Source organism: Poecilia mexicana, unplaced genomic scaffold (assembly GCF_051168715.1).
Source record: "Poecilia mexicana isolate PSO_F unplaced genomic scaffold, ASM5116871v1 scaffold_4, whole genome shotgun sequence".
NCBI lineage: Eukaryota > Metazoa > Chordata > Actinopteri > Cyprinodontiformes > Poeciliidae > Poecilia > Poecilia mexicana.
In genome coordinates this window covers 13,253,244-13,267,385 of record NW_028263373.1, presented here as the reverse complement: position 1 = coordinate 13,267,385, position 14,142 = coordinate 13,253,244, and the positions used below count along the sequence as shown (strand labels likewise).

The following is a 14,142-nucleotide window of genomic DNA, read 5'->3' as shown; positions in this document are numbered from 1 at the left end:
TTTCTTGTTTCTGTTGTTTACTGCTGTTGTGTTCTCCCAGCAGCCAATCTGAAGTGCAACCCTGTTTTATCTCACGGCCCCTATAGGCTTGTAGGAGTATTTTGTTTGCTCTTTTTATTTAACTTCTCATCACTCATTTGTTCCTGAGTGACCCTGCTGGATAAAACTGCCAACACAACATCGATCTGTCCAGCTCCACTCGCCTCCTCCTCACCGCGCTGTTTCACAAGCATCTTACTCTCTGTATAACATAATCTTCTCCTTTGGTGATCAGCTTACTTCTCTTGTTTATCACTTCCTCTTGGTGCATTCTTCTCCCTGCTCTGTTCTTCTTTCTTTAAGCTGCCTTCTGCACGTAACCAGGTGAGAGGAAAGTACCCACACAAAGCATTAGATAAAGAACAGCCAGATTTTAACCAACAACCCGCACAGCTCTCACAATAGATGCAATGTGCCGTTTATAGTAGGACTGACCCTGTTTATACAATCATATCTCAGGGCCTCTCTCTCATTCTTGTGTATTTCTGCGTTACAGCTGATCCCATATAAGGTACAGGCTGTTTATTAGTGGCTCCTCTCAGTCCCAAAATGTATAAATCAGCAGGTTGATTATGTTTGATTACTTTATAGTGTGGGTTTTATATTGCAAAATTATCTTTTTGTTAATTGAGTTGAAGAAGGGAGCCGTGTTTGTACTGATAGGCTCTAATTCATTGGTGTCAAACTCCAACTTTTAGATGTGTCTGCAGAACTTTATTGGCGTTAATTCAGCCGATAGATTCGGCTGAGTTAGACCAGGGATAAGTCAGAAGATATCAGCTCTAGGACTGTAGTTTAAAACCCCTCCTCTTTTAGATACAAATTTGTAACTAAAAAAAAATAATAATCACCTCTATTTCTGTTGTTTTTGTCTGTCTGTGTGTTACTTTACTACAAATGAATTTTGTCACCATCCACAACGCTGAGCTCCTTAACTTCAGCCTTTCACTCCTTTCGAGTACATGATCCTCACTACCATCATTGCCAACTGCATCGTCTTGGCCCTGGAGCAGCACCTCCCTGGTGAGGACAAAACCCCCATGTCCAAGAGACTGGTGAGACACTCAGACATGAAAACTAAAACACAGACAGAAATCACAAGTGTGCTGCTTTCGCGTTTGAGTCCTTTATGCGTGTCCGACTTTGTTTCACACCAACAGGAGAAGACGGAGCCCTACTTCATAGGGATGTTCTGTTTTGAGGCTGGGATAAAGATCATCGCTCTGGGCTTTGTGTTTCATAAAGGGTCCTACCTCAGGAACGGCTGGAACGTCATGGATTTTATTGTCGTCCTCAGCGGGTGAGTCCATCATCATCATCATGCTCGTACAAATGTGTGGTCGATGAGATGGGATTAGCATTTTGAACCGAACTGAATAATTGTTCTGAGAGATGTTATGAACGAATAGAACAACTCATTCTTTGACTTTTATTTAATTGCCTGTCGTTGTAAGGTTTAGCATCAACTTACCTACTCCTAGGTTTCTTGCATGTATTTGTTGTTCTGAAACATTTGAATCCACTTCGGTCATAGTTTTAAGCAAACTTTGTGGCATTCATCCAATCTTTCGACGCTCTCACGGAGCTGAATTCATTAAATTTTATTCTGTGAGTAAACTCTGTTGAAGGTTTGTTTAGTTTAAGATCAGGGCCAAAAGCGGTGCAGTGAGTGCTTCACTGTAAGAAGGGTACGAGTACAAAGAAGGTGATTGTGACATAACAAAGTAGACTTTCATAAAAACTTCATCAGTGTGGCAGCGCCATGACATAAAACAATAGATGATTAAAGACAAACAACACAATGAGGATTATTTATTTGTGTGTAGCTGAGAAACAAACTTTGTTTGTCATGATATTTGGGTTTTTGCTTTCTTTTGTCTTGGTCTTTGGATAATTTTTTAGTGTTTATTAATGTTCGCTATGTTTTACTGTACCAGTTCATTTATTTGCGTTTAGTTTCTTAGTCTGTTCTTCTAGTCTGTTCCTTGTACATTTGAACTTCATTCTCTTAGATTATTCTCAGACCTTTTACTTTGTTCTGGATGCCTTGGAGTCTGACTTGAACTCCCTCTGTGTTAATTCATCTCCTCCCTCAGGTTCCCCGCTGTCTCTTTGTCATAGCTGTACCACATTTCCTCTGATTGGTTAGTTTGTCAATTCCCACACCTGCCTCTGTATTTAAGCTCCTGGGTTTTTGTTGTTCTGCCCCGTTGCCTGTTTCTTGTTCCAAGTTAAAAAAGATTTTTATTAAGAATTCCAAAATACCCTTTTAAAGACATTTGTGATCTGTTATGGTTTCATTCTCTCTTAGCAGAGTTCAGCAGTCCAGCTACAAGTGCTTACCTTTAACAGGCTGCTCTCTTGCAGGACATTTTACGTCTCTCACTTTGTTAGCAGCGCTACGTGTGTCACCAGTGGAGCAGAAAGTGGAAATGTGTTTGACTCCGAGAGGACTCGCTCGATGAGAGAACAAATCACATGTCTCTCTTTCTCTCTCTCTGTTTCTCACGTACGCGCTGCCGTACACATGCACAGATGAAATATTAATCAGTTAACGCCTCATAAGTACAACAGAAGGCAGAAGAGGTTCTTAGTGAATTCTACATGATTTTGGCTCTTTAATTATTGAAGAGTCGAGCTAGGCCTTCTTAATGACGCTCCGCTCACTGCTGGGTGGAGAAGGGATATTAGGAGTTTAGAAAAAACGACGAGAGAACGATGGCTCAGGGTTCCTGAAGATCAGCTGATGCTGATGTCACACATGCTGATGAGGACAGTCAACCCCAGACTAAATTAGCAGCTTAATTAAAAAAACAGGTGCATGCTAATGCATTTCTAATATCACCTGCCCGAATGAGAACCAGGAAGAGGAAGAGAAACAACTTTTTTATTCATTCTTTATTTCCATTTGATGACTGGGAATGGGGTTGTATTTTGTGGTTCCTTGAAAGATCATCCAGTGGTCACTTTTCAGTTTCCCCAATTTTTTTTTTATCTGTTAATTGATGTCGCAACGAAAGACATGATCTCAAAAACAATGAGCTCCCGAACTTGTCTGTTCCTCTCTCATCCGTTCATGATCTGAATTTTAACAACCAATTTTGAATTAGGCAGTAGACGTGCTTGATCTGAATAACACAGCCTTCCAGGTTTCTTCTTAATAATATTCAGCATGATGAAGTGAGCTCCTGATTGCTTTCTAAATTATCATTTTGGCCTCAGTAGGGATAGATGAATGCAGACGGTCCATCTCTTTCTATCTCCCACGCTTAGTTCATTCAACATTGACGCACATGGAAACATTACCTCACCTATAGGCCATCATTCAAGGTTTAATTTTATTAGAGAATGTCTTGTTAGATTAGATGAGAAGCATTGATAGTATTAGATACATGAGCAGAGCTGTTGATCACTTAGTAATGGGGAAACCTTGACCAGCCTCCCACACATCAAATGAACTTCTCTCAACGTGGAAGAACTTCACTTTGGCATGTTTATTTGTCTTGATTATAAAACAATGCAATCAAGTTTTAAAAGTCTTGTTCCTAATGCTGAAATCTGATGTTTAAATTTTTTTATTATTATTATTCTAGATTCAGTTTTCCAATATTCAGTTTTACATTTTACAAAATAAATTTCTGATTTAAATTTTTAGAGAAGTTTTTTATTTTTTTAAATATGTGTTTCTTCTGAGATCACCTGGGAATTATTGCAGCTATGAGACATATATAAAAAATAGTTACTGTGAGCTGAATTAGGCCTCATATTGGAAAAAGTTGTTTTTGTTTGTTTTCCACATAGACATGCAGATCCTCCCAATGCCTCTAACCATCCAAAAATATTGATCTTGGATTAATTAGCTGCTGTACATTTCCATAAGTTGTGATTGTTTGAGAAAGCGTGGTTGTTTTTCTCATTTTTCTTTTCTTTTAATGAAAAAAATCCACTTGTCCAGACTGTACCACCTTGACACTAGAAAAAAAGTGCTATGAATGCAGTAATAAAAGTTACAAAATAAAACATTGAGACATGTTCTGTGGATTTTTATAGATAAAAAATGTAACCGGTTAGGTGTCAGTGTTTTTGTGTAGCCCCAATTTGTGAGCAATAACTTAAAACTGGTGGATTCAGGTTGCTCTCCTCACTTGTTTTTGCCCCCCACCTCCCACCCCTTCCTGTTGTGTTGCAAATAATTACAAAACTCACTCAGAAGTTCCACTTTAAAATTCATTGGCCTTTCTGTTTATTAAAATCTAATGCAATACAACAACGCTCCAGGTGCTCATCTGGAAATCCTTTAAAGCTTTTTATTCACACAAGCGGGAAGCCTAATTTAACAGTTGTGTTGAAATCTTTGCCTGTGGAGGCTTTACTCAACTGTTAGCTCAGATTACAAAAGCCTGCAAACCTTTCCTCGGTGAATACCCCTAACTCACCCCACATCATGAGCGAACGTGTGTAATTATGGGAAGCGTTTGGTTACTGTGTCAACGCTGGAGGCCGTGATTACCTCAGCAAGCTTCCTCAGTGTTTCAAGATGGCCTTAGAGAGCGAGTGGGAGGGAGATGTGAAAAACCAGATGGCACTTCCTCAAAGGCTGTTTTCGTGTAGCCGAGCACCGTAGAGGGATGACGGGTTTCCTCAGGTCGCCGGCCCGTTACCCCCGCTAAAGAGTCAAGCTGTGAGGCGGAGTCGGAACAGAGAATCAAGCAGGTGATGAAGCAGAGCAGGAGAGAAACTGGCTCAAGAGCAACGTGTTATGACGGCAATTGTTGTGAAAAAAGAAACAAAAGGAAAGGATGTAGTAGGAGGAAATGAGAAGGACGCCTCAGTGCGTAATCGTGTGTCTTAATTGGCACCCTGGCAGTTTCACTTGCTGGCAAGCCCTCCATTAGACTGGCAACATTAGACGCAGGGCAACGCCCACTGAGGCTTTGTGTCACCATAAAGTGCCAGACACTCGGGCAAAGAGTCGGTGCAAAGGGAGTTGATGAGATCAACGAAGCCAAGACTTGTGTTTCTGCCGCTTGCTGTGGCTGTTGACAACATTTTAATGAGGGAAAACGAGACACCCTTCATAGTAGTTTGCTGCATGTTGGAGACATGATGACTAAATTCATGGCTCGTCTTGTACTAAACATATTTTCTTGTATGTTTTTGTTGGATGATTTAATTATTTGTAACTTTAGTAGCAGAGTGAATGGGTTAGGTTTAGATCAGAGCTTTTATTTTCTGTCTCTGCAGAATAAAAGCCTCTCCACAGCATGATGCTGCCACTGCTGTTATTCACAAAAGGGATCGATTGGACAACATGTGGCGATAGATTTCCAATACATGCAACATTTTGCATAACCTACAAGATCTCATCTAACCAGAGCATGTTCTTCCACATATTTGCTTCTTCTTCAATATGAATTATTTTGACTTTATTTCAGTGCTTTTCTTCTTGACACTCTTCCAGAAACAGAAGATTTCTGGAGTGCAAGACTAATAGATATTCTCACCTCTTAATTGTGTTTATTTCAGATTTATTTGACCAGAGACAAGACACAGAAGAGTGTTACATTTAAAAGGAGATGTTGCCCTGTCAATAGGATCTCTGGCTTTTAGAAATTGATCTTTATAACTTAAAGAAGCTTATTTAAAACTGTAAAATAACACTCCAGTCACATGTTGGGTTTATTCTTTGTTAGTTTGGATTTATGTCCCATTAAGTAACAGAGACAAGAAGGCTTTATCTTTAGACCTTCTAGATGTTTTGTATTAATTAAAACTCATTCTGCGTTGTGATGAGTTCAGTGCTGCTGTCATCAGGCTTTATTCTGTAGTTACAGTTTAACATTGCAGACCGGAAGCCAAAGTCAACACAAGGAGCTTCATATCAATCACAGCATCTGCAGCACTAGTCAGCAGGACATAATAACATTATATCAGAGCCATAATACAGTTTTCTTTCAGAGTTTCTTGCAGTAATCAAATTATTTCTTATAATTGTCCATATATTCCCTGCTTTCTGTGGTTCTTCATTGTCTTTTCATGTTTTCATTAAACCAAAAGATCCACAGCCCACTAATATATTATGATCATAAAGCAAGGAAAAGTCTACAACTGAGAAAATATATTATTGTAAAACTGGGCAAATTACAGAGCATAATACACAATACAGCAGCAAACTGAGGTTTTGCACTATAAACGTAAAGATAAAAGTATATCAATCACATATTTTTAAAGCTGCATATTTTCTTGCGGCCACTTTAAACTCAGTTTAAACTTTTACATCAGGGGTGTCAAACTCATTCCCGTTCTGGCATGTATTGATAAAACCTGTTCACAAACGTGATAAAATCTCATTCAGTTCTTAAAATTAAATAATAATATTGAACATGTTTTCAGTCCCTGCAGGATTTCTTGATCCTTTTGGGGGGGTTTTTTGCAATAAAAATCAAAGTGTTTGTGGCACTAATTTGGAAATATTTGCAGTATTTGCTATTTATGACGGTAACTTCGACTTTTCTGTTACTCACTATGTAGATAATTTACAACAATCTGACATCAGTTAAGGTTGAAGCAGCTCTTTAGTACAAGTAAGAGAGTTTTTGACAAAAATCTGATTTGTTGATTTTGTGTGAATTTCTACTATAATTCTCAACAAACTGGAGGGACTGATTGGTAAAATTTGGCAGTAAACAGATAAAGTTGATAACAAATTATTTATGCACTCTTGGTGTTTAGTCTGGAATCTAGAGGGCCACATAAAAAGCTATGACGAGCCGGATTTGGCCCACGGCCTTGAGTCTGACATGTGATTTACATTATTTTCCATCCTTTCTCTTAAGAGTTATTACAACATCTTCTAATATCTTTTGATGCGTTGGACCTGAGTCCAAAAACTGAACGTGACGCATATATTCTTCTGAGTCATGTGAACAAACCAAATGTGCTACACTCTCTTACAGTCAGCTACACCTTATGTCTGTTTGGCATTCATGCACCTGTTAGTAGTAACCAAATCAGCCTCTCTCACACTCACACACACACCCACACACACGCACACACACACACACACACAGAGACACACAGAGACATTCAGACAGATGCACCCTCTCCAGTCTTTTTTCCCCATCTGCTGTCTGATGGATTGATGAGATCAGACACAGCAGGAGTGGATCTGTCCCTTCGAGCTGCTGCTGTGGTGACTGAGGACCCAGCCTCAGGTCAGGCTGTCACAGGCTCCAGTTCTCCTGCATCTCTGGTTAACGTCTCTGCAATTAGTTTGGATCAGGGAAGATTTGTTTTTTCTGATGATTTGCCAGGGGAAAATGTACCTGCAGCTTGTGTGCTGTGTTTATCTAAATCAAACAAATAGAAGAATAGTTCGAGGGCTGTTGTTTTCTGTCATATCTCTTTATCACAAGTTAAGCAAAGTTGAATGTAGGCTATGCGTTGCAACAGTATGCATTCTGTTCAACATGTCCACATTAATAAAAAAAAAAAAGAAAAGTGAAAATCCGCTCCTCTGCGTCCCTGAACCTCCGCTTCTCCCCTCGTCTGTCTCTCTCCAACTTGTAGTTGTTGTAAAAAGACATCCTGCGATACAAAGAGTGTTTAGAGGGCCTTTTATGCAGGCTGATTAGAAAAGATGAGGTGATATGCTGAGATCAAAGTGGCCCTACTGCTTGCTGGGTCTCTCGTCAATTTAAATTCCTTTTACTAGCAAAAGTAACCAGCTCTGAGGGAAGGTGATGGATATTTCTCAATTATGACTTTTCAATTTGTCTGCAAATTCAGTCTGAGATGAACAGTGCCTTTGTGGGAATTGAATTAATGCCTGAAGTTTATTAGTATTCAGTCTGAATCGACTGAAGTGAAACATGTAATGAGCAAAATTCAGGGGCAGCACAATATTCCCTGGAACCGATTTATTGTTGCTGCGTTTCAGCCGCGACTCAGTGAAATAACAGTTTAGAGACGGAGATGGAGTCGAAGCAGGTTGTCTGTACACTCTTCACACCATAAATGAGTGATGAAGACCTTGTTAAGTTCCTATGGCAACTGTTATATAATGTATGACATTGTAATTTCTGATGCAATATTAGGTACTTAATATAGGCAATAAATTATGTTTACAGCAAATGGCTGATCAAAAGTAAACATTTAAAGATGAATGCATCCATAAATAGGTCAGTTTCATGGCTACATCAATAATTCACAACAGGTTTTTCTCATACAATTTCATGTTTATGTTAGGAGCCTGAATTGTTTTTGAGGTTCTTTTTAGTTGTTGTTTTTTTTTTTTTGTTAGATCAGCCTTGTTTGTGTTTTACTTTAGTTCATCCTTACTTAGTGATTGTAGTTTGTTTATTTCTTGTGCTTAGTTTTTTTTTTTTTTTACTCTAGTTTAATTATGTTTTTTAGGTCTAGAAACTCTTTAGATTTATTTCCTAGTCCCCTGTGTCCACTCCCTCACCCCCTGTGCCACTTTCTCTCTCCTCATCCTGCCTTCTGCTTTCTCGCCTCACACCTGCAACCCGTTTCTAATCAGCCATTTGTTCTTTGTTCAGTAATCAACCTCCCCAGTATATATTCAACTCATTCTCAGTCAGTCCTTGCTGGTTCCTCCCATCTAATCCTGTTAGCTCCCTGTTGATTCCCTGCAGTTTTTGCTACTGGATTTCTGTTTTTGTTCTACTCTGGCTCCTTGTGTTCCCTGTGGTTTTTTTTGTAAAAAAAAAAAAAACATTTTTCATTTTTGTCATCAAACAGTTAACATCATCCACGCTTCCAGCTCCAGTCTCCATTTTGAAACTCATGACAGATTGTTGAAGAAACTGTCATGAATTTCCTCATGACAGGTTTAGAAATGGCAGAATATTGTTTTAAAAATATATGTTCAGATCTTGTTCAATTAAAAATACAGAATATTTTCCTAATACCTTCTTTAAACCTCTCTTAACATGCATGTCTGGACATATTCCACCCTTTCTCTGTAAAATGGCCCCTTCACTATTGATGTGAACTTGCTCATTTCCAGCAGGGAGCTTCTAATTTAATCCAGAATCTTTTTCATATTTCAAATTGAGTGAGCTCGAAGACTAAATGTGCAATTGTGTCAATTAGATTGCAGTTAAGGTCTCCATGTTGGTGTAGCTAACTCTGTTGCCATACAGCCAAAGGAGGTCATTTGTGCATTGTGTTTGCATGTTTTCCACATGCAGGACTGTGCTCCCTCTCTCTCTAAAAACATACATGTCAAGTTCACTGGTCTCTCTAAAGTATCCTGAGCTGTAAATCTTTGCATTGCTTGTGTCTGTTTGCCTCTGTGTGGACCCATGATGGACTGTAACCTCCCTTTATTCCACTGAGTTTTTGTTTTTACATATAGTTGCATCTTTTTGGAAGTGGCAGCAGTTTTATTACTTGAGCTGTTCAGCAAAAGTCACTTTAAAGAAACAAATAATGCTCTTGATTGATAAAATTACCATAACAGCCTAAGTCTGATGTCCCTTTTTGCATTTGCTAAAGGAAAAGACGCTTGAGTGTTTTTGGGAGTGTATATTGTATGAATAAGTAGTTGAGTCAAAGCATTGGGGACAGATGCTCTGAAGGTTGCAGGTAGTTTGAAACAGTTTCAGTGTTCTGCTCTTTAAAGTCAAGGTCGAAAGCAGAAAATGTTGGAAAACCTAAAGCAAACAACAGATTTTATAGTATTATCATGTTTCAAGGTAACTTTTGTAAAACAACTGAGGCTTTCTGCTTTGAATGGTAAGCCTGTTAGGATGAGCCCTTTTCATATCTGTGTTGAATTGAGATTTCTGATTTAATGTTTATTATCAGGTTTTATAAATCCAGTGTTGTTGACCTTCGTGTTTAATCTGGCAAATGATTTTTTTTCCTGATTTCGATGTTTTGTACCTCAGGGCCATTGCAGCTCCGTCTTAGTCAAGACAATATTTTTCAGGATTTTTTGTGAAAATGATAGAGAAGATGATTGAAGAAGTAAAAGACTGCTGCTGGTAACAGATCATAGAAAACCCCATAATGTATCCATTGTGCAAAGCAAGCTCAGTACACCGGTTACATTGCATTGTATATTTGTTCTGCTAAAACACACAATAAGTGCTGTCACCAATAGTTTCACATATTTTGATATTTATTGATTCTAAGTATGGATATTCAAAAAGCATGTTATTTATATATGAAGGTGTCACTGTTTATTGTTTTTGATAAATCACAGCTGTTCTCATAACACAAACAGGTGGCTCTGACACTCGGCTGATAACCAGTTTATGGAAAACATGCTCAAATCTACGCCTGTTGTTTTAATGCACAGCATGATTTGATTGTATGCAACACGCTGAATATCAATGTAGATGTGTGTGCACAAACGGAGAGCGGGAGAGAATAAGAATATGGATCAGGGGGAGTTAAAAAAGGACAGAGTACACTGTGGGAGGCAGGGAAGCTTATATTAACTAAATCGACCAGAGCAGTGCTGTAGGAGGTTCCTCCACACAGTTCCTTATTATGTCAAGACAATCAGCAACACACACGCACGCACGCACACACACACACACACACACACACACACACACACACACACAACATATACTCGGATGCTTGCACTATTATTGCTTGACTCAACAATAAATATGTTCTCTAAAAATATTTAAACCTGCAACAGAACAACAAACATGGAATCTACTGCCTAAATAAGATGTCTCCTTCCTTGGCCTTTACTAAGTGTGAAGAAAAAGAATAACCAGACGGAGCCAGGAGTCATGATGGACAGATGTTCTTAGAACTGGATTAATGTTCTGTTTGGTGTGTTGAGAGCCGAATAGAGTAACGAAACATCAACAGAACAAAACATGAAATCAACTCCAAACTAAGAAGAGAAACTCATAGACAGAAAGACAAATGAAAACTTAACTAGATAACAGAATAAACACAAAGCCCAACAAACCATGACACTAGTTTCTTAACATGTTATGACATTTTATTTACTGGCATACTGGAAAATATACCAGTAAATACCTCATAAAAAACATGGGGCTGGTGAAGCCTTTTGCAGTGGTTTACGTCATCTTTTATTATCAGGTGCAAATAAATAAAATTAATTTATCCTTTTACAGCACAATTTCACTTTCTAAAGATATCATGTCATATATAATACAGCTGACTGACAGCAGCCAATACATAAATGACTAATAACTTTAAGTACACCTGAATTTTTCCAGCAAGGGACAAGATGGGATTTTTTATTTTTTATTTTTTTGCATTCTTTGGTTTGATTCTTTGTTTGGTGGAGGAAACAAAAATTTATGTTGCTAAATATTGCATGAATAATTAACCTCGGCCTTTGATATGAATGTGTGATTTGGGAAACAATATACTTTAAATAAACAATTATACTTTAAAAGTGTCAAATCTCATCACCCTTTGGATTGTTTGTACTAATTAAAGGACTACTGAGCAGTTTTAACAGATGAAGCTGTTTTGTATTTTAAGACTGACACAAGATGTTCAGATATCTTGTGCTTTCTTTTCTTTTAACCTTTCCTTGTGTTTCATTACCGTACTTGGTTTGACATTACCAATTGGTGTGGACTCATAATTCGTGACTTGGCCTAAAAAGATGCACTACATATGACATATTTGACCATTAATGTCCTTTAGTTGCTCTGAAGAAATATATTTAGCAAACGAAAATAGGTTAGCATCAACACAAATTCAGTATGGCAGTGTAATCCAAAATGAATGCCCAGCTTATCCTGTTTGTGTCCAATTTAGTTTTCAGTGTTCTTGTTCCCAATATGCTTTTGTTTAAGAAGCTGATTCTGTTGCATGTATTGTTTAGGTTTTAGTGTACTGGTTTACTAAAATAAAAGTAAACCAGAAGAGAACAGTTGTGCAATATGCATAACATTTAATTTTCCCATCCACTTTTGTTTATTCTTAAAAAAAAATTATAATAATTTTTGGGGTAATTTTCTTACCCAAATCACTTATTTTATTCTGAGAAACAAGTTTGCACAAAGTCATATGACTTCGTTTTGCACCAGTAATTATTATTTGTTTTACATTATTATGTTTTGGGTTAAAGCTGTAGTGCAACATCAGACCTCTTTTTGTGCTCCTTTTGCTCTTCAGTTGTTCCAAGATACTCTTCATCTTTCTGAAGAAATCCTTCTAAATAACATATGATAAAAAAAAATTAGCTGCTCTAAAAGGAACTGAAAGCCAGTTAGATTTTTACTGTTTATTAGTGAGATTATATTTATTTCCAAAACATGCTTTTGTTTATTACCTAGAGATGCAGTGCTAACAATGTAAGATGAGTGGGTAAATTTGTTCCAATGATCAGGTGTGCTCCTATTAATAAATGTTGTGTGGCTGGACGGTGACATGGAGCATAAGTCACAACGTTGTCGGTATCGGGCTCTGACGGCTGTCACGGCAGATTTGTCAGGCGGTGTGAAGCTGTCGCCTCAGCAGGGTTTACCATCAGTACTCACTTATCATAGCTGACACCTCAAAGCAGGGCATCATCTGTTTGACAGCTCCCTCTGAATAAAAGTGACTTTATTAGCTTGTGAAAAACCTGTTGGAGATGTTGAATATGAGATCAATTAAAGTGACCGCTACCTGGTTGGTCGGTCCAACCCTCAGAAGTGGATCCCAACTCTGACTCTTTCACATACTTCTGTACGTACGTTAAGAAAACTCCCAGGTATTTGACACTCATTATTCACCAATTATCCTAAATTATCAGCGCTTTATACTCCTGTCCACATTTTGCTCTTTCAAATGAGGGATAAGAGTTTCTAATCCGATTTTATTTTATTCGTACCAATCATAAATTGTGCGATCTCTGTTTGTTGTAACCCGATAGTGGTTTTTTGTGCACTGCGTCCATAAAGCATATTACACCAAATATATGTAGGCTCAAATGCGTTCAACATTTGAACAACATGCCCTGCAGAGGGAGGAAATTTGTGCAGATTTCTTTGTTTGCTGTTCTCCCTTTCACTCAAACAGCAGATAGAAACATGCAAAGTGTTAAGACTTTTACCGCTTTTGCAAAAACCAGACAGAGATTACTTCTTCCCATAGGTTGCCTCTTTGATTAACACAATAAACATTTCATAGCCAGACTAGTCAGCTACTCGAATGTCAAATAAAAATATGTTGAATTGCACTACTCTGATCTATATCTTTTTCTACTTGATTTTTCCTGTTTCCTGTTTTGTATTTGATTAAAAATAATGTCTGTTCACATTTATACAACATGCCCAATAAAGCTGATTCTGAATATAAAAAAAAGATTTCAGACATTTTTTAGCAGACCTCATCTCAGCATCTGTACTTTATGTAAAAGTATGTATTGGCTGAATATCTGATGATTTCTGAAAGGAGTATCACATTTTACCAGGAAATAAGATAATTAACTCTCTTTTTAACTTTATAGAGATTTGTGATAACATTAAGAAATGAGATTCTACTGTTACCCACCAAAACACTTAAAATAATCGGTTCAGTTTAAGGTGTGAAAAAGTTTAGTGCCGTAAAGAGACTCGAGACAACACTTTACTTGGCAAGACAGAAAATGGATAAGTAGGAGTAAATTATGACATTTTTACCTGACATAAACACATCCTTAAAATAAAAACAACTCTACAAAATGTTTTAAAAGATGACATGCTTGAGTTTACAAAACTTCGGTGTTTAAAAGCAAAAAGCTGTTTGAGCAAAATTATTTCTGAAAGAGGATATTTACTCATAAGAAATCTGTTATGCTGAAATAAACTCAAAATTCATAAAATAGAAACTACAGCAACATCATAGACTAATTTGACTAGTTTATTTGTCTATTGGTTCCTTCATGCTCACCTGAAACAGTGTTCTCATTAGGTTCCTGTTAAGTGACATTATCCCTCCTTGCTGCGTGACATTTTAGATGCCTCCATGGTGTCTTCACTGGCCTTTTCAGCCTGACAGCAAATTCTTTTGTCTGGCCTTCCTTTAGCAGAGCTCAGTAATGCTCTATATTGTTTATATGCACCTTAAGAGGAAAATGTAATTGAATTTTGCTGGCGTGTTGAA

General features: G+C 37.7%; 1 protein-coding gene across 2 annotated transcripts in view; it reads left to right on the top strand.

The window, feature by feature from the left end:
* The window catches only part of cacna1ea (calcium voltage-gated channel subunit alpha1 Ea), an 88,762-nt gene that overhangs the window by 32,953 nt on the left and 41,667 nt on the right, over window positions 1-14,142 (top strand). For both annotated transcript variants that reach the window (XM_088004984.1, XM_088004985.1), the window contains exons 3-4: window positions 989-1,094; window positions 1,200-1,339. In XM_088004984.1, the coding sequence (XP_087861110.1) occupies window positions 989-1,094; window positions 1,200-1,339 (246 nt within the window). The remainder of the gene's footprint in view (window positions 1-988; window positions 1,095-1,199; window positions 1,340-14,142) is intronic.